Genomic DNA, 18,690 nt, shown 5'->3' with positions numbered 1-18,690 from the left:
ACCGGCTAGACTGTTGCAACTGAAGCTTCCAGCGTCTGCAAGGGAAATTTCTTCTGCATTGTAAGTGGACCAGCAGGGTCTCTCATCTCCAGTTCTGTTAAGCAAATGGCCTCCTTTAAAGTCATTTGAATTGAGAAACATCCATGACATATGCAAATGTTTTGAAAAAATGTAAAACGTTATTGGCAAACGTGTCTGTTTACTTTGCATTTATAAATGTTGATTGGAATAAAATTTTGAAAGCAAAAGGCTGACCTGGGATTGAGACAGTAATGCTTACAAAGAAAAAGGACATGAACTCCCTAGCTTTCACCTGTGAGCACTCATCAATCCTTTAAGCTCTGGCTTCCACAACTGGGGCTTTGTTCCCTTATCAGCTAGCCTTAGGTCCTTCCCTATCTATCCTGCTGTCAGTCTCACCTCTATGCCAAGTTTTATAGGCTTGCTCTATTCGGTGAGTCTGTAGGAGCCTGTGCTAGCCCACTGCTGGCCTCTATCAGCACTGCTCACAGAGACATTTTAAGGAAATCAGTGAGTTCTCTTCTATCCACTAGCCAAAGTCTTGCGATCTGGGGTCTGCTTTGGGTCTGTTTTCTAGGCCTAGCCCCAGCAGTACAGTGCACATCCTTAGGGTAGTATTCTATTGAAGAAGCTGATTCTTCATATGGACAAAAAACCAAAACAAAAATCAACAAACCTGTGTGTACAAAGTGTATAATAGGGGGCAACATTAGAAAATCTCTAGGCTTTGGTCCAACACTTTGAAATATTAGCTTAGTTTTTCCTTATAATCCATGAAAGAGCTCATTGTTACTCCCATTTTAGGCAACCAAGAATACAGTTAAATGTGGCTTTACTATGCTAGGATTACAGGCTGTCTTTCCACAGAATCAAGGTTGTGAACTAGAATGCCCTGTTCTACAATGGCATAGACAATGCCTTTCCTCATGTGCACCCACATTCCACTGTCCCTCACTTTCCCTACCTGTACCATCTTACTCAGTCTGACCATTAATATGTCAACAAACAAAGCCAGATTCCAGTTTTCCATCATCCTCATCCTAACTGGACTGTTGCCCAATGGTCCTGCCTTCCTTGTGGTCTAATCACCATTCCTCCTCCCCCCACCCCACACCTCTTTCTCTACTTCCCTCACTAGAGCCCATTGTCTACTTAGCAGCCAGGGTGATCTCTGCAAGAATAAATCAGATCCAGTGACATCTCTGTGTCTGCTCCTCAGTGACTGCTCTTTCACTTAGAATAGTATCCATCAACTTGATTTCCATAAGGAGCCTTTCTAACCTGAGTGTATCGTGTTCACCTTTCATTAATTCATCTACTGTTTCTACCAACTTTACGGTGAAGTCAGTTATTGGTTCAAGGTCATCTTGCCCCATGGTACCTAGGTAAGGTAGGGCAGTGCCACATGGGAGGGCAAGTCTATGGGAAGGAATGTGAGCTGCTCATAAAGGCAGAGAGGTAGGTGAGAGAGACATTCAAGGGAAGTATCGAGCGGTTTGTGATATTAGAGTAGAAAGCTTTGCCAAAGAAGACAGGCAAGAGCTGACTATGGTGTCTGTGGACTGATACTAGAATGCTAGAATGTTCTGAGCAAAAATGAAGTGGGATTCTTGGTCTATGTACTGACCAGGGGTACTAAAGTCTTGTTCATTATAGCAATGCAAGGTAATGCCACGAGGCAAGGACAAGCTGTATTTGGAGGCTCTGGAATACTAGTAATCTGAGCTTCAACTAATGGTCAGAGGAAAGTCCTTAAAATGGTTAGGCTGGGGGGTACCATGCTAGAAGTGGCAGAGAATCCATCTTCTGAGTGTACAACCCCAACTCCATCTATGTTTTATATTTTCTTCACTAAGACCTGATGATCTCATCCCTTTCTACCTCTGCCTTGTCAAATAATTTCCTCTCCCTCACCACTTTCAGATTGGACATTTAGTCATTCAAGTGAATGGATGTAGTAAGTGCCTGTGAAAAATCTACATCACAGGGCTGATGAACAGGCCAGACAACTGTGTGTTTGGCTGTCATGTATTTATACATATGAATGTTGTATTCCTCAGGTTAAAGTCTCAAGAGAAAGTGAGTTGTACAGTTTTATAGTCTTCTGTCAGTGATTAATTTGGCAAATCATAGAGATGTATGTTGTAAATGTTCCTTTTGGATGAAACTGCTTTATATTGCTGTCTCTTGGGTATTTAAGTGGGTAGAGCTATGTTCTGCAATCTGAGGTAATTTATGCCTAATTCTGTTCTATCATAGATAAATTTGAGTGAGGATCCAGTTGATGTAGTCTGGGGAAATAAAGAGCTTTTCCATTCTCAGTCCTTATGATCATCAAAACAACAGCTGCTGCCTTGTGGCTTAGCTCCTAAAGGACTGATAAAGCCATCACCGGGTTGTCCGAATGACTTCCTTTGGCTGCAGGGTTCTAATGCAAACAAGATTCAGCTCCACCACATAACCCAAACCAGAAAGATGATACTGACATCCAAGGAGCATACAGTACTGCACAAATCAAGTTTATTAATTTAAACACAAAATTAATGAAGAAAAAAGTTCTGTACACAATCGTGGACACAGCACACCTGTTTACAGTTAGGTCAAGGCTGTCCTTTCAGTCTGCAGAGTATAAAAGCATCAAATGAAGAGGTTTCCGCACTGGCCACTTCTGTCTGCATGGGGAAGGAACATATTCCATTATTCGTTTTTAACAATTTGGAGAATTTACAATGACTAATTTTAGCAGCAACATGGACTTTTAGAAAAGAAAAAGGTAGAGTGGTCTTTCTGCTACTCTGGGTCAAATCTGGTGCCCCCAATATTAAATAATATTATTAACTTATTAATAATATTAACTAAAATTGATCCAAAGGGTAATTTCATGGCGATACAAAGTCCACGATGAGAATGACTTCTGACCGCACACAAATTCTTCATTTTGGAAGAATATTTTTTATAACATGGCAAACATGATCATTTTTGTGTTTCCCCCTACCTCCCTCTGGGTTTATGTCTGTCTTGTCATACATAGAATGCAACATTAGTGCTTCTGAGGATGGCCAGACATACCCACCACAGGGAATGAACCTTGTCTGGGTGGAGAAGGACAGAGTAAGAGAGGGGGTGAGAAGTGCTGCTGACCCAGTAATGTAGTAAAGTCCTTGTTGATATGAACAAGAAACCCAGACATGGTAATCATTCTGACTGCATGGAGACTCTGTTAGGCTCCAGTTAATTTTATTAATAAAATATATCTATCATCTATATTCTTTCTGTGGGGTGAAGTGTTTGAATAGTCATTCTTTTCCTAGTAGTTACATATAATACATTAGTGTTGAAATGAGAAAGTCGGGGAGGTTGTCAGGAAGACTTCAAAACTTTTCAGTTGTGGGCCACTGTTATTTTTATCAAGGCCTTTCTAAACAACACACACACACACACACACACACACACACACACACAAATAAGAAAAATGGATGGGATAAAAGACTGAGAAAATAAAATCCTTGTTGACACTTGACATTCATGCTTTTGGTCTTAGATAACATTATCAAAAAGATCCATTATCTACAATATTTATCCCAATCCTTAGATAAGGCACTGCAGGAGTTGGTGCCCAAGCTTCCTAGGAAGGCATTTTTACCTCATAATAGCATTTCCTAAACAGAATGTATAAGAATCATCCATTATTACAAATTTACATCAAAAATTCTTTCTGTACACGATTGTCTCAGTGATGTACATTTTACATGTTTAAATTAGACATACTTTAAACTACTTTGCAATGTGCTAAAATTCAAAGTACTTGCTGTACTGTCAGGACAAGGCCTTTCATTGATTATTTCTTATGCTATCGTCCCTTCAACTATTTGAAGCCGAGAAGTCTGTCTTGGTGAATCATATGGTATGTGAATTATACCTCAGCAAATCTGTCTTTCCAAAGTCTTTTTCATAAATAAGTAACGAAGTACAGATTGCCTCAGGTGGGAGACACCAAAAAGTAAACCTTTGAAAAAATTGCTCCATGGTTGTCCAGGAGACACACGTCAGTCACATGTCAGTCTTTTTTGTGGGATCAAGTTTGCTGGGCCGCAGATGTTACTTATGTCACATTTGCTGAAAACCAAAGTGTCTGTAGGTCTTTTCTTCACAGGTTTGAACCATGTAATTAATGTAGCCAAGACATACCACACTGTGCGAGAACATTCTCATGGCTTAGTTTCACTGGATTCACAGTACTAGAGTCAACAGCTGTTCTGAAGAATACACATGGTCCTCCATTAACCCCGAGGGTCAAGGCTGCAGCAGCCATGCATTCACATGCTGAAATTGGTACATCCTGGAGTCCAGCACTGACACGAGAAGACAAGCCTGCTGGGTTATCTCTGGCCACAGGGCAGTTGTGCAGTGTCGAATTGGCACAAGACTGTTACAGGTACTCTAACTCCAAGGCGTGATGCAGGGCCATGAGGTCTGAGTGACTGGAAACCCTCCAGAAGGGCATAGCATGCTGTAGAGAGGGCAGACATATGGTAAGGACAGAGACCCAGCCAGCATAAGCCCTCCCATCTCCTTTAGAGAGGCACTGCTGTGCTCAGCTCCATTTCAGTACTGTACAAACGGTCAGCTAACATACATCTACTGAAAACACAAGTTCAAACCTACTCCCCCCAAGAAGCAATGGCGTGAGGGGAGTGACATTTCTCTCCACTGTGACTTGAATGACATTTCCAAATTTAAATGTCACTGAAGAGAAAGTGGTGTCATTTGAGCATTGCCAATTGCTAAGAGTTTATGGGTTAAGAAGTTTTCCTTATTAGTAGTATTTTACAGTTCTCCTTTCTAGACACAATCTCGCCCAGAGATGGTACCACTCTTCTTTTTCATGACTACTCCATGTGGGAGAAATTGTAAATGAGCATCCACGATTGGTGTGGGTGAGTGTATCTGCAGTTGTTTAAACTATCAAGGCACAGAGCAAGTTCAGTCAGGACGGCCTGGGACACCTGGACAGACCAGCGTCCTAGAAACAGGCTAGCTCCTTCACTGGAGGCTGGAGCAGACTTCTGCTCAGAAGCATTTGAAAAAGTATTTATGCAACAGCAAAATATTTCTCTGAGAACAAATTTCTTTTTTTCACAGGAAAACAGACTTCTTTCACACACAATCATCCGGAGGCAGAAACATCACTTGCAATTATATTTTTGAAGAATTTGAGGAAACTTCATAAGAAGTAGGAAATTTGTCACAGAAGCTAGATTATAAAGATTTGTAGGAGATAATGGAAGCTTGTGCTCTGACAGAGCTCATAAAGCTGTTATATAATGGCACACATTATTTAATATACTTCTCAACAATGTTAACATTGTTAACATACTCAAACCTGCTAAAGGCTTTTCCCGAATTCTTTAATCTTGAACATCCTAGATTCACTACTACGACAGAATAGTCCAGAAACGCATGCCAAAAACCTCTGCAGACATGACGATAGATTTCTGCTTGACTTTATTAGGTTACAATCTGTACTATGGCTCATTTACTTATTTAGATTGTCTTTTGTGTTTCTGGGCTCATGGTCTAGGAATAGAAGAGTCAGAGACATAGATGGGGCAGGCACATCCTCTCAGACAGAAACATCCATCAGTATGCTAACATGAGCAGGAGAAACACAAATAGCTTTGCATAGGGAACTAGAGAAATGTCCCAAAGAATAAGGCAACAGTTGAGCTGAGTGCAAAAGGAGAACATCTGGAAGGATGCTCAGCTGAGTTTGTGCTGTAGCACAGAGAGAGAACCTCACGGACACTGACTACATGTGAGAGAAAGATATGGCTGTCTGAAAAGCCAGAGAGTACACGGTCCCACATACTAACTCTAAGCCACTTTACTGATAATAATGAGTTAATCATCAGCTGTTCTGTTGGACTGTGTGTAAGGTGACTCAGTGGCAGTATCATTCACTGTCTATACAGAAGGGAGAGAAGAGAGGTTTAAACAATAGCTGCTGAGGACTGAAGGTAAGATCTCTACCAGGTCTGAGCTGTCTGAAGCCTGCATGTTAACAGTGTTCAGCTCCATCCTCAGCACCATCTGCTGCAGTGAGCACTAACCTCACAGAACCTTATGGACTGTGAGCAGTGTCCATGATCAAGTGGTTGGTTAACTGAGAATAGAGTCTAGCCGAGAAGGCCTGTGACTCTTATTAATAGGTCATCAGTTCAATACTACATAGGGGAACATTTTCCCTACCCAAGTACTTAACAATGCCAAAGTTCTACACTACCAGGGACAATTGGATGCAATGAAGTATGAGTGTGTGCAAGTTTGTGTGTGTCTGTGTGTGTGTGTGGGACATATTATTCTTGGCCACTGAAACACATATTTCTTATTTAAAACTGGGAAGAAAGGTTGGTAGAAGAGAGAAAGAGAAGCACATGGCTTTGAAAAAAACCTGACGCTTCCAGTAGCTAAATGAGGTTCCTTTATGGCACTGTATTCCCAAAGTTGCAGGTTATCAGTAAATTAATTAGTTGGTGTAAATGATTCCATGTTGCTTCTAAGTTTATGGTTAAAACAAATGCCATTATTTGCAGAGCACCATAACTTCGGCAAGAATTAATACATAACACAAGATCATGCTCCATGGCTCAGAGCCAGGCTTACACAAGTTGGAAGAATAAAGGGTCAATTGGAAGGAATGGGCCTCTTGGTTAGAAGATCCACAGAGGTGTAGAGATAAGGGACTCAGGAAGCATCTTCTGTAATTAGCCTGGAATGTCATCAGGCTGGAATAGTTTGTTCTCCAATAAGGAAGGAGGCTTTCCAGGGGAAGGCCATGAGGATTAACTAAGGAGTTTAGATTTTTATCTTGTAAATGAAAGGGCAGGGCCGATAATACTTGCTGAAGGCTTGAAAACACAGAGAAGGAATTTAAAACTACTTAGGGAGGAGTGCAGAGAAAGGGAGGTTTGGAGGTGTGACTAGGTAGTCAAAGAGAAAGCTGGGAAGTAGTTTGTGTGCAGAACAGGAGATGAGCAGAGAAGGCTCTTTGAGTGGCCAGTGGCTGGGGACACCTGGATTCATTTGCTGAGGTCAGATACTGAGATGGACAGGCTGTGTCTGATGGAAATGGAGATGCTCCATTCCTAAAAAGGAGGAGCTGGAGCAGGCACCGAAGCCTAGAGGAGACCAGGCTTCGGAGTCTTTAGAGCCACAGTATGTCTCAAGGGAAACACAGAGTCAGGCCATTTCTGCTCTTCTTGCCTATGGGCACAGCTCTTCAAATCCTTCTCCCACTGAAAATCCACCCTTAGCCCTTCTGCTTACGCATGACATCCGCCATATGAAAGAGGCTATGTGCATGGAAAATGGAAATGGATGTTTGCACAATTATTAAAAATGCACCAATAGAAATCTTCTATAATCTAAGGACTTCTCTCTGATGCAAATACTGCACTTTCAAAAATGTACTCCCAGAATGTTCATCGAGGATCAAGGATCTGCTTGTAACCCCCTAAAGGCTCAACCTCAAAGGGCTTGTAAAATAATTGCACATCCACATGGTAGCATGCTGGTGTGGTTACTTAAAGGATTACTGATGCAGATCTCCTGGGAGGCCTTTAGAGGAAGACCTCAGAGATCTCTCATGCTCATGGATTGATAGGATTATCATACTAAAAAATGGCCATCCTACCAAAAGCAATCTACAGATTCAATGCAATCCCCATCAAAATTCCAACAGAATTCTTCAAAGACATGGAACGAGCAATTCTCAAGTTTATCTGGAAAGGCAAAATACCCAGGATAGCAAAAACAAATCTTTTTTTTTTTTTTTTTTTTTTTTGGTTTTTCGAGACAGGGTTTCTCTGTATAGCCCTGGCTGTCCTGGAAGTCACTCTGTAGACTAGGCTGGCCTTGAACTCAGAAATCCGCCTGCCTCTGCCTCCCAAGTGCTGGGATTAAAGGCGTGTACCACCACTGCCCAGCGCAAAAACAATTCTTAACAACAAAAGAACTTCTGGGGAAATCACCATCTCAGACCTACAGAGCAATAGCGGTAAAAACTGCATGGTACTGGTACAATGACAGGCAGGTAGATCAATAGAATAGAACTAAAGACCCAGAAATAAAACCACACACTTATGGACACTTGATTTTTGACAAGGAAGCCAAAACCATCCAGTGCAAAAAAGATAGCATCTTCAATAAATAGTGCTGGTCTAACTGGCTGTCTGTATGTAGAAAAATGAAAATAGATCCATGTTTGTTATGTTGCACAAAGCTCACATCCAAATGGATCAAGGACCTCAACATAAAACCAGATACACTGAATCTAATAGAAGAGAAAGTGGGAAAGAGCCTCAAACACATTGTGGGGTGGGGGTGGAGGTGGGGGTGGGGGTGGGGGTAATTTCCTAAACAGAACTCTAATGGCTCAGGCTCTAAGATTAAGAATTGATAAATGGGACCCCATGAAATTGGAAAGCTTCTGTAAGGCAAAGAACATAGTCAATAGGGCAAATCAGCAACCTACAGACTGGGAAAACAATCTTCACTATCCCCATATCCAATAGAGGGCTAATATCTAAAATATATCTCAAGAAGCTAACCTCCTAAAAACCAAACAACCCAATCAAAAAATGGGGTGCAGAGTTAAAAAGAGAATTTACAACAGGGGGATTTCAAATGGCCAAGAAACACTTAAAGAAATGTTCAAAGGCCTTAGTCATCAGGGAAATGCAAGTCAAAATGAACCTGAGATTCCACCTTACACCAATCAGAATGGCTAAGAATAAAATCTCAGGTGACAGCACATGTTGGTGAGGATATGGAGAAAGAGGAACACTCCTCCATTGCTGGTGGGATTTCAAACTGGTACAACCACTTTGGAAATCAATTTAGAAGTTCCTCAGAAAATTGGAAATTCATCTACCTGAAGACCCAGCTATATCATCTTGAGCATATACCCAAAAGATGCCCCATCATACCATAGGGTCACATGCTCTACTATGTTCATAGTGGCCTTATCTGTGATAGCCAGAAACTGGAAACAACCCAGATGTCCCACAATGGAAGAATGAATACAGAAAATGTGATTCATTTACACAATGGAATACTACTCAGCTATTAAGAACGAGGACATCAAGAGTTTTGCAGGCAAATGGATGGAACTAGAAAATATCATCCTGAGTGAGGTAACTCAGATCCAAAAGGATATGTATGGTATGTACTCACTAATAAGTGGATATTAGCTTTAGATGTACAGAATATCTAGGATACAATCCACAGAACTCTAGAAGTTTAACAAGCCAAAGGGCCCAAGTAAGGATGCCTCAATCCCACTTGGGAGGAAGAAGAAAGCAATCACAGGGAGGGAGCTGGATGGGAGAGGGAAGGAGGAAGGAGAAAGGGGAACAGGATCAGGAATTGGGGGCAGGATGGGAGGGGGGCAGGAGAGAAGCCCTGAGAGCCAGCAGAATGAATGGAAACATACAACCTAGGGTAGGGGAACCCTTGAGAAAATATCAGAGACCTGGGAGGTGAGAGATGCTCAGGATACAAAGGGAGGGACTTTAGATAAAATGCTCAACAGTGGGGAGAGGGAACTTTTAGAATCCACCTCCAGTAGAAAGACAGGACATCAAGTAGAGGGATGGGGTTGCCATCCCACAGTCAAAAACTCTGACCCAGAATTGTTCCTGTCTAAAAGAACTGCAGGGACAAAACAGAGATGTCTGGCTCAACTTGGGATCCATCTCAAGAAGAGGCTCCAAGGCCTGACATATTACTGATGCTATGATGTGCTTACAGACAGGAGCCTAGCGTGACTATCCTCTGAGAGGCCCAATAAGCAGCTGACTGAGACAGAAGCAGATACTTACATCCAATCAATGAACTGAAGTCAGGGACCCCTGTGGTTGAATTAGGGAAAGGCTGGAAGAAGCTGAGGAGGAGGGTGATTCCATAGTAAGACCAGCAGTCTAACTAATCCAGACCCCTGAGATCTCTCAGACACTGAGCCACCAACCAGGCAGCATACATGAGCTGGTCAGAAGCCCCCTACACATATACAGCATATCTGGCCACAGCGGGAGATGTGCCTAACCCTTGAGAGACTTGAGGCCCCAGGAAGCAGGGAGGCCTGGCAGGAGTATGTGTTGGGGGGGTGGAGATATCATGTTGGAGACAGGAGAAGGAGGAATGGGATGAGGAACTACAGGAGGGTGGATGGAGGTGGGGTGGGTGGGTAATGACTGGACTGTAAAAAAATAAAAGTAATAAAAAAATGATTACTGACACAGTATTCTGTGTTATGGTACAGATACTCGCCAGGACAGATTCTCAGTGAGAAAGGAAATGCAGAGAAGTACGCTGAGTTACCATCTGTGATTCACAAACATAAAAACCTATCTGTGCTGTGCACACTTGATTTCTAGGCAATTTGCATACAGAGTTTCAAACCCTTCTGCAGTTGTAAATAATGAGACCTCAAAAGACTATTCTAACAGCTCGAAGTAGAACTTTCTGCCCATCATTGCCCGTTTAGAACTGCCTCTGGTTCCTTTTAGCCCAGGGGTTCTCAACCTTCCTAATGCTGTGATCCTTAAATACAGTTCCTTGTGTTGTGGTGACTCCCAACCATATAATTATTTTCATTGCTACTTCATAACTGTAATTTTGTTACTGTTAGGAATTGTGACAAAAATACAGGTGTGTTCTGATAGTCTTCGGTGACCTTTGTGACAGTGTTGAGAACCAGCGCTTTAGGCAGAGAGGACCAAGCTCTAGTTAGCACTTCATGTGTAATCTGTAAACATAAACAAACAACTTGCAATAATAAAGTAATCTCTACTTAGTGTTTAATCTCTGTGTCCCCCTTAAATAAAGAACAAATAATTAAATTGTGTTATAAATGTTGTCCCTCCACCAAAGTGGCTTTAGCTAGAGTTTAAAATGAGGCATCACTAGCCTGGCATTTAGCTTAATTTTTGATCTCAGCAGGTTTTGGTGTGCACATCTAAAAGGGACAACTTTCAAATGAAATCTTGGTCAGTATACAGAATAATGGCTGCTTGCCATGTTTACCTGTTACAAAGATTTAAATGGGTTTCTGAAAATGTAGATTAACTGAGCAGTGAGACCTAGCTATTCCTTCTTACTACTCTGATCGATCTATCTTTCTTTCTTTCTTTCTTTCTTTCTTTCTTTCTTTCTTTCTTTCTTTCTTTCTTTCTTTCTTTCTTTCTTCCTTTCTTCCTTCCTTCCTTCCTTCCTTCCTTCCTTCCTTCCTTCCTTCCTTCCTTCCTTCCTTTCTTTTTTTTTGTTTTTTGTTTTTTCGAGACAGGGTTTCTCTGTGTAGCCTTGGCTGTCATGGAACTCACTCTGTAGACCAGAAATCCGCCTGCCTCTGCCTCCCAAGTGCTGGGATTAAAGGCATGTACCACCACCACCTAGCTTTTTTTTTTTTTAAGATTTATTTATTTATTTTATGTATATGAGTACACCATTGCTCTCTTCGGACACACCAGAAGAGGATATCAGATCTCACTACAGATGGTTGAGAGCCACCATGTAGTTGCTGGGAATTGAACTCAGGAGCTCTGGAAGAGCTATCGGCTCTTAACCGCTGAGCCATCTCTCCAGCTCTGATGTTTTTAAAGTCATACCTGTGTTTAATTATTTTCATCAAACTGTGTTGTATCTTCTTTCTTTCTTTCTTTCTTTCTTTCTTTCTTTCTTTCTTTGTTTATTTATTTATTTATTTATTTATTTATTTATTTATTTATTTTAGACAGGGTTTCTCTGTATAGCCCTGGCTGTCCTGGAACTCACACTTAGGCCAAGGACTCAGAAATCCATGTGCCTCCACCTCCTAAGTGCTGGGATTAAAGGTGTGCGCCACCACTGCCCACCTGTATCTTCATTTTTGAGGGAGTACTTTTATGAAAGAAATTATAGGGTTAGATGGAATTACTTTGGAAAGCCTGGCTGTACTGGACAACAGAAGCCTTAGCAAGTGACCATTAAGGACATGGGCAATGGACAGTTGCTTACTGCTATCTGGCTTTAAAAGGCTCCTCTCTTGCTGAAGAATATGATTTAAGCAGCTGAAAGACATCTCTACAGGGAGCAAGAGAGAACACTGCAAGACTTTTTAAAGAACATGGAAGACTGAGAAGCAAAATAAAAATAAAATTGGTTTTGAAGAAATGTAAAATGGCACGGTTTTGATTTGATTGCTCAAATGTGCAGACCTCCTCTGGGAAGGGGTGTTCATCTAAGTCCAGTTAGTACTCGGAAACTAATATAACAAAGTGAGGATTTGCTTTGTAAGTAGCATGGAAAAGGATGAGCAGGTAAGGGCTTTATCCTATCTCCAGACATCTGCCTGGAGGAGTAGCTAAGTGAAAGAAACAAATCACTATAAAACCAGAAAAAGGAGACACCTGTGTAGGTTAATATGTACAACTCTCACGAAAAACCAAAGTTACTCAGTATTTAAGGTTAACAAGACATATAACTTTCTAAAAGCAAAATCTTAGCGTGCTTGGGATGTTTGAGTTTATAGCTTGAAGGAACACTGGCTTCAAGTCATAGTTTGATCAATTTTGAGCTATGTGTTTTAGCCATTTCTTGGTTTTGGTTATGGTTGAGACAGGCTATTACTCCATAACCTTTACAAGCTCAGGCAGTTCACAAGGTTCAAAGAGCTTATTCTCCTCTCTTTTCTTTTCTTTTCTTTCTTTCTTTCTTTCTTTCTTTCTTTCTTTCTTTCTTTCTTCCTTCCTTCCTTCCTTCCTTCCTTCCTTCCTTCCTTCCTTTCTTTTTCTTCTTTTTTTGTTTTTATGGCTTTCAGTTTCTATTTCCCTGCCCTGTGCCCTTAATGCTGGGAATGTAGGCAGCTGTCACCTGGCCCAGCTGGGTCTTTGTTTTCTTTTCTGACTAATGTGTCAAAGAGGACCCTTCCTACAGCAGCATCACTTGACGCTATAATGAGATAGTAAAGGGAGTGCCTGTCACAAGGGGCTGCGGATGTAGTTTTAGACATGGTGACCCACGTTCCCCCTTCTGAGCACAGATCTTCCCACAGCATGTGTAGTCTTCACTCATGCCCCTCCGTTGACCTTGTCTATGTATTTATATTACTGTGGCTTCCTACTTCACCTCCTGTAAGGAGGGAACTAAGTTAAAAATTAAATATTAAATATTCTTTCCTTCTGCGCACAACTTAGCTCTGAAGATACTCAATATATGTCATCAGTTCTCAAGTCTCTCTCTCTACCTTCACATATGAAGAACTACTATCTAAATATTGGTTTCTTTCAAAGACTTGCTCAACTATTGTCTTTAAAAGGCTATTTAGTCTGTTACTCTGGGTGATTAAACTGATGGTGTCTGCACGTTTTGCAATGTATAAGAATCTGAGCTTTTGAAAGCTGAAATATTTTTACAAGCACAGGCAGGTCACAAGGTCCAAGGATCTTCCTTTTTTTTCTCTTACTACATAATCAAAGTAAAGCTAAGATGACCTATAAGTAGAAATCCAAAGAGAAGGTTCATTCTCTAATTTCTTTTTGATGTTAAAAAAAAACATATTCATAGAAAAATTGTGAAGATAATTTTAACTGCCCTGTGAAGACAGAAAATATCATCTTATTACACTTTTGAATTGGAGCATCAAATCAGGAGTTCCTGTTATTCATTCTGTGCTTACCACGGCTATCCATCTCAGAAACATCTCAGAAAGACCTATGAAGAGCCCACCTGCAGTGGGATTCTCTTCCTGTTTTGCATCTTATGTAAAACATAAACAGAAAGCCATACTATGTTAAATTTCTCCTGAAATTAACGCTTGGAAGGCCCAGCTCAGAGGACAGTTGTAAAGCTGGCTCAGGGACACAGCAGCACAGAACACCCTGAGCCCTGCTGCTCAGAAGTGCAACTCTCTCCCAGGCCCTTATGGGGGTTCTGTGTAGGAGTGGCCTGGCAATTCTAGAAGCTTTCTAAGGAAGGCATCTTGATTTGGATTTCTCATCTACAACTCTTCTTCAGCCCCATGGACTGAATTTGGGGTATTATAATTTAGTCTTCGGTGACAAATGTACCCGGGACCAATCATGACAAGCCACTGGTGACATGGAATAGTCAACAAGGTTTCTACACTGCTCCTATTAAGCACTAGCAGGTCAAGTGTGTTTCAGTAGGTTTCAGTCAGCACCAGGTACATCAGTGGCATCTTCTGTCACCGACAGATGTAGGGCCAGTGCCTGTTCTCTGATTGGAATTCAGATGCATCTGAGGTGAAGGAAGCCATCTTCAGAGATGTATGAAAAGGCTGCTACATGTCCCACCTGGCAGTCAGTGCTACATCTGAGACCTGGAACTTGGTGTGCCATTTCTAGTACTGACTGGAAAAAAGGCAGAACTGAACTGCTGTGTCTATCGTGGTGGTGAAAGCAACCTCTGTGAATGTGTGGGGGAAAGGAGAGGACTTAAATCACCTCATGATAGAATGTCCTTGAAGAAACATGGAGTACAACTGTCCCAAGATTTAGAGACATACAAGAAAACTGAAGATGGGATATCAAACAAAAGCTTCTCACCCCAAGATCACATTCAGTTACAAATCTAGATATTCATAATTATAGTTGCAATCCTAGCTGCCATTTGTTGCCTTTATGAGAGTCACAAATCTTAGTGAATCTAATTGGTCAAAGAGGCCAAGGAGTTAGGCTCTGTGATTATGCCCATTGTGGGAGAGGCTAAAATGAAATGGAAGGCTCAAAGTCACGGAATAGACAAGAGAGCAAAGCTGTAAAAAAATGTGGGCTGGATTAGCATCCAAGTTATTTCCACTGCATATTTCCACTTAGACCATAAGTGAGCACCTCAATAAAGAAAAAAGCCTAAGAAGGCAAGATGTAAGATGTGAGTTTGAGAAATGAGCCTGATAATAACAAGAGGATTTGGGAAAACATATTCTGGGGAAAGGATGGAGTGTGGAAAAGGAGAAGTGGTAGTGGTTTGAGTGTGTCTCCCAGCATTCACGTGTTAGAAAGGAGTCCTCAATTTTCCACGGTGAAATTAATGGAAGGTGAGAATGTTGGCCATAATTAGGATTAAACTGAGCTCATGATGTGAGTAGGTGGTGTGTGTAAAAGGAGGAATGTGACATTAGTGACTATCTACAATGATGAAGACAGACCTTGCCCTGTGTCCACAGGGGATACCTTCTGTCAGCTTACGATGTAACAAGAGCGCCCTCGATGGATGTTGATCCATACTCTTCAAAACTGTAGTCCTAGACCTGAGCCAAATAAATCTCTATTCTTTATAATCTATCCAACCTCAAGCATTTTGCCATAGTAACAGAAAATGGACTGAGGCAGCAGGTCACCAGATGAATGTGACTTAGGTGTTGGGTGATCGAGGGAGACAGACGAGAAATTCAAGTTGTAATCAGATTGTGAAGACCCTGAGTACAGAATAAAAAAGGGGTCCTGACCTTTAAGAAGCACAGTGAGATGCCAAAGGAGATAGTTTCTGCTAAGGGAATGATAGAATTACAGAAGCACAGGCCAGCAACGGTGCCACAAGGAATGTCTCCAAGAAGGTTTATACTCATGTCCAAGGCTCCCTCCTTTCCAGTACTCCAAGCGAGGCAGATGCTGTCTGGGGCAGAAAATCATTTCATCTTGCATGCCGGATTTGGCCATTAGCAAGCATCTTTCCAACACAATGCTTGAGAGGACTTGAGGTTGCATCAGGATTGGCTAAGAAGATGTGAGCCATTTGACAATATCATGTATGCCAGGAATAAGGACAGTATGTGTCACCTGGGTTCTGGAACAATGCTCAGTGCTAAGCTAACTTTTCTGACCAACCATCACGTGGAAAGCTCACTCATGTCAATAGAGTTCTTCACAGCCTCCTCCCCATGTTTACAATTCTCCAATATTGAGGACTCACACTGCAGACGGCACCCTCCGGGGAGGCTTACCTTTTTTGCCCCTTGCTCTTCTTCCACGCCATCTCCTATAACAACGTACACCACTTTCCTTCCAAACCTTTGGATTATCCTCTCAAAACAGCTCTCCTTTCCTAGTGGGTAAAAGCAAATTACAAAAAGTATAACAGCCAGCCAACCCTGCTTGATGATGCTGGGGAGCCTTAAATATACACTTTGTCCATGCTTCCAACTCAGCTCCATCCCACTCAGGGAGACATGTCGAACCACTTGAGCAATATAAAGACAGCACAGTGTGGTAAAGGTTGTGAATTCATTAGCAGTGTGTCAGCTGTTTTTTGAAAATTAATGGCCTGGGACACATGAAGTCAGGCTAGCTATCAATGTGCCTAACACAAAATCACACACTTAAATTCTGAGGTTTTGCTTTGTTTTTAGTTCCATTGCACAATTCATAGCATGAACTTTGAAACACCATGTCTCAAATCGAAAATATTAGGCAGCCTGGTTAAAATACTCTTTTCCAAAGTACTTAACAGTACAAACATAAGAATGTGTGTCCATGCGCATGTGCCTGAGTGTATGTGTGTGCATACTAGTGTATTGAATTATAATAATAATTCTTTCCCTACAAGTTGAAACTAAAAGGCATATAATTCTAGCAGTCTATTTTAGCTTAAAAACTTGTTATATCAAGCTGAATAATACAAGATCAGTGACTTAAAAACAAAAATAACCAAACTTGGATTTGGTAAAGCAAAAGAAATCAAACCCTTGCCGGTCAGGAGAAAGACACACGAAAGCTATGCCGTATGTTTCTTTATCCTCTTACATAAGTGTCGGATCCTGTGGATACGTGTAGTGCAACAAGACCCACCCACCTCACCCAGCCATCTTCCACCCAACCAAGCACTTTCCTAGAGGAAAGCAGGGGCCAGGCACCAAAACACCATTATCTGTCTATTATCTTTCCCATGTCAGGCCTTCCTCTGGGCTTGGCTGTCAGCACATCTCTGTAGCTAATGCTGGCATTGTTTCTTCTCACAGAGGAGATGGGTGTTCCGGGTCTCTGCTGCCAATAAGGTCATTTTAATGGACAAAGGGACAGTTGATAGTTCTCAAACATGAATGGCTGAGCAGGGCCTGTGCCTCTTTCAAATGAGGATCAGATATATCCATGAACAAATTGCTTGTTTGCTTAAACAAATATCTGCTTTATATTTGTATTTTGCACTAAAATCTTTCGTTTGCATCTGACAGAACTTAATACAGCCAGCCTTAGTCAAAGATGCCCTTCAATGCTTTAGTTGCCCATTAAACTGTGAAATTTTAAATCACTTTAAGAAACAGACTTTTTCCTCTGGATGGGAAAATACATGATCTGCAATGCTGTATTATTTTTGACTTGTGCAGAAAGGAATATTAAATTGATTGCTATATAAATGTGAACAGATTTTTCTTTGTTTTTCTTTTTTTCCTTTTTCTTTAATTTCTTACAGTGTTAGGGACCAGACCCAGGGCTTTTCACAGGTTAGGCTAATTTTCCCTGAGCCAATTCCCAATTCCTTAGAGGTTATTTAAGGGTGAATTTTTGGTGGAAAAAGGAAAAGAAAAAGAAAACATCTTCTTGTGTACTGTCACCTACAGGTTTCACTGCAAACTTTAGTTATATAGTTTGTTTGTTTGTTTTTTTTTTTTTTTTGCACAAAATAGTGAAAAACTTAAGTTGTCACCCTCTGCAGAGACCTCCACACCAATTTCACTTGATGACACAGTCACCAATAATCGCAGGTCTTTCAATCCCTACTTTTCTTACAAAAAAAACCCCCAAAAAGCCATAAGATTATTTTTAAAAGCTGGGCAGTGGTGGCGCACACCTTTAATCCCAGGATTTGGTAGGCAGAGGCAGTCAGATTTCTGAGGTCGAGGCCAGCCTGGTCTACAGAGTGAGTTCCAGGACAGCCAGGGCTATACAGAGAAACTCTGTCTCCAAAAACAAAAACAAAAAACAAAAAGATCATTTTTAAAAGGAGCTTGGTTTTATTATTTTTAAAAAAGCTTTAGCTTAAGAAGCATGAGTTGTTCTTAGATATCAGATAGGCAGATTTTAAAAGCTCACTGCCCTAGGCTTCCACTCATCCCTGTCATGGTAACCCCATTTTCCTGGTTAACATGGCAGTGCACCCAGCTGCCTGTAAGAAACTCTACAGCCTCCCCAGCCTCTTATAATGCACAGATATTCATTCATTTCATCCAAACTCATCTTCTGAGTACATATGCATTTTCTAAGTATATAAGGGATGCTGTGCATTGTAGTCATTGTGACTGAAAAGAGACAAAGGGCTCTAGGATCGTTATAATCTGGTAGGAAATTCACATTATAAACAAATAATTGTTTAGTGACCACTGAGCAAATGCTTTGAAGGTGACATGTCATACAGGGTTCTGAAGGCGTGGGAAGATGGAAGTTAGTCCTGAGGGAGTCTACAGTCCTCAGGGAGTCCACTTATGCTTTTTGTCTCCAGATGGAGTCAGCAGCCAGGAACAGCCTTCTTTCCACTCTGAGTACGCCCATCCTTTTCTGTCTCACAGTAAATACCCAGGGCACTCATTCGTGGTCAGGGCTGCTCTCCAGCTTTTCTCAGCATTTCATGATCACCTCACAATGTCCCTGAGTGGCAACTATTCCCTTTACCTCATTA

General features: G+C 41.4%; 1 protein-coding gene across 7 annotated transcripts in view; it reads right to left on the bottom strand.

Annotated features, from left to right (window-relative positions):
• Nucleotides 1-2,519: 2,519 nt before the first annotated feature.
• The window catches only part of Eya1 (EYA transcriptional coactivator and phosphatase 1), a 144,077-nt gene continuing 127,906 nt past the window's right edge, over nt 2,520-18,690 (bottom strand). For all 7 annotated transcript variants that reach the window (XM_028769336.1, XM_028769347.1, XM_028769330.1 and 4 more), the window contains 2 exons: nt 16,022-16,122; nt 2,520-4,531 (listed from right to left, as the gene is read on the bottom strand). In XM_028769336.1, coding sequence (XP_028625169.1) covers nt 4,451-4,531; nt 16,022-16,122 — 182 coding nt within the window. In that variant the 3' untranslated portion in view covers nt 2,520-4,450. The remainder of the gene's footprint in view (nt 4,532-16,021; nt 16,123-18,690) is intronic.

Source organism: Grammomys surdaster, unplaced genomic scaffold (assembly GCF_004785775.1).
Source record: "Grammomys surdaster isolate TR1022 unplaced genomic scaffold, NIH_TR_1.0 64, whole genome shotgun sequence".
Taxonomy (NCBI): domain Eukaryota; kingdom Metazoa; phylum Chordata; class Mammalia; order Rodentia; family Muridae; genus Grammomys; species Grammomys surdaster.
This window is presented reverse-complemented; position numbering and strand designations above follow the sequence as displayed.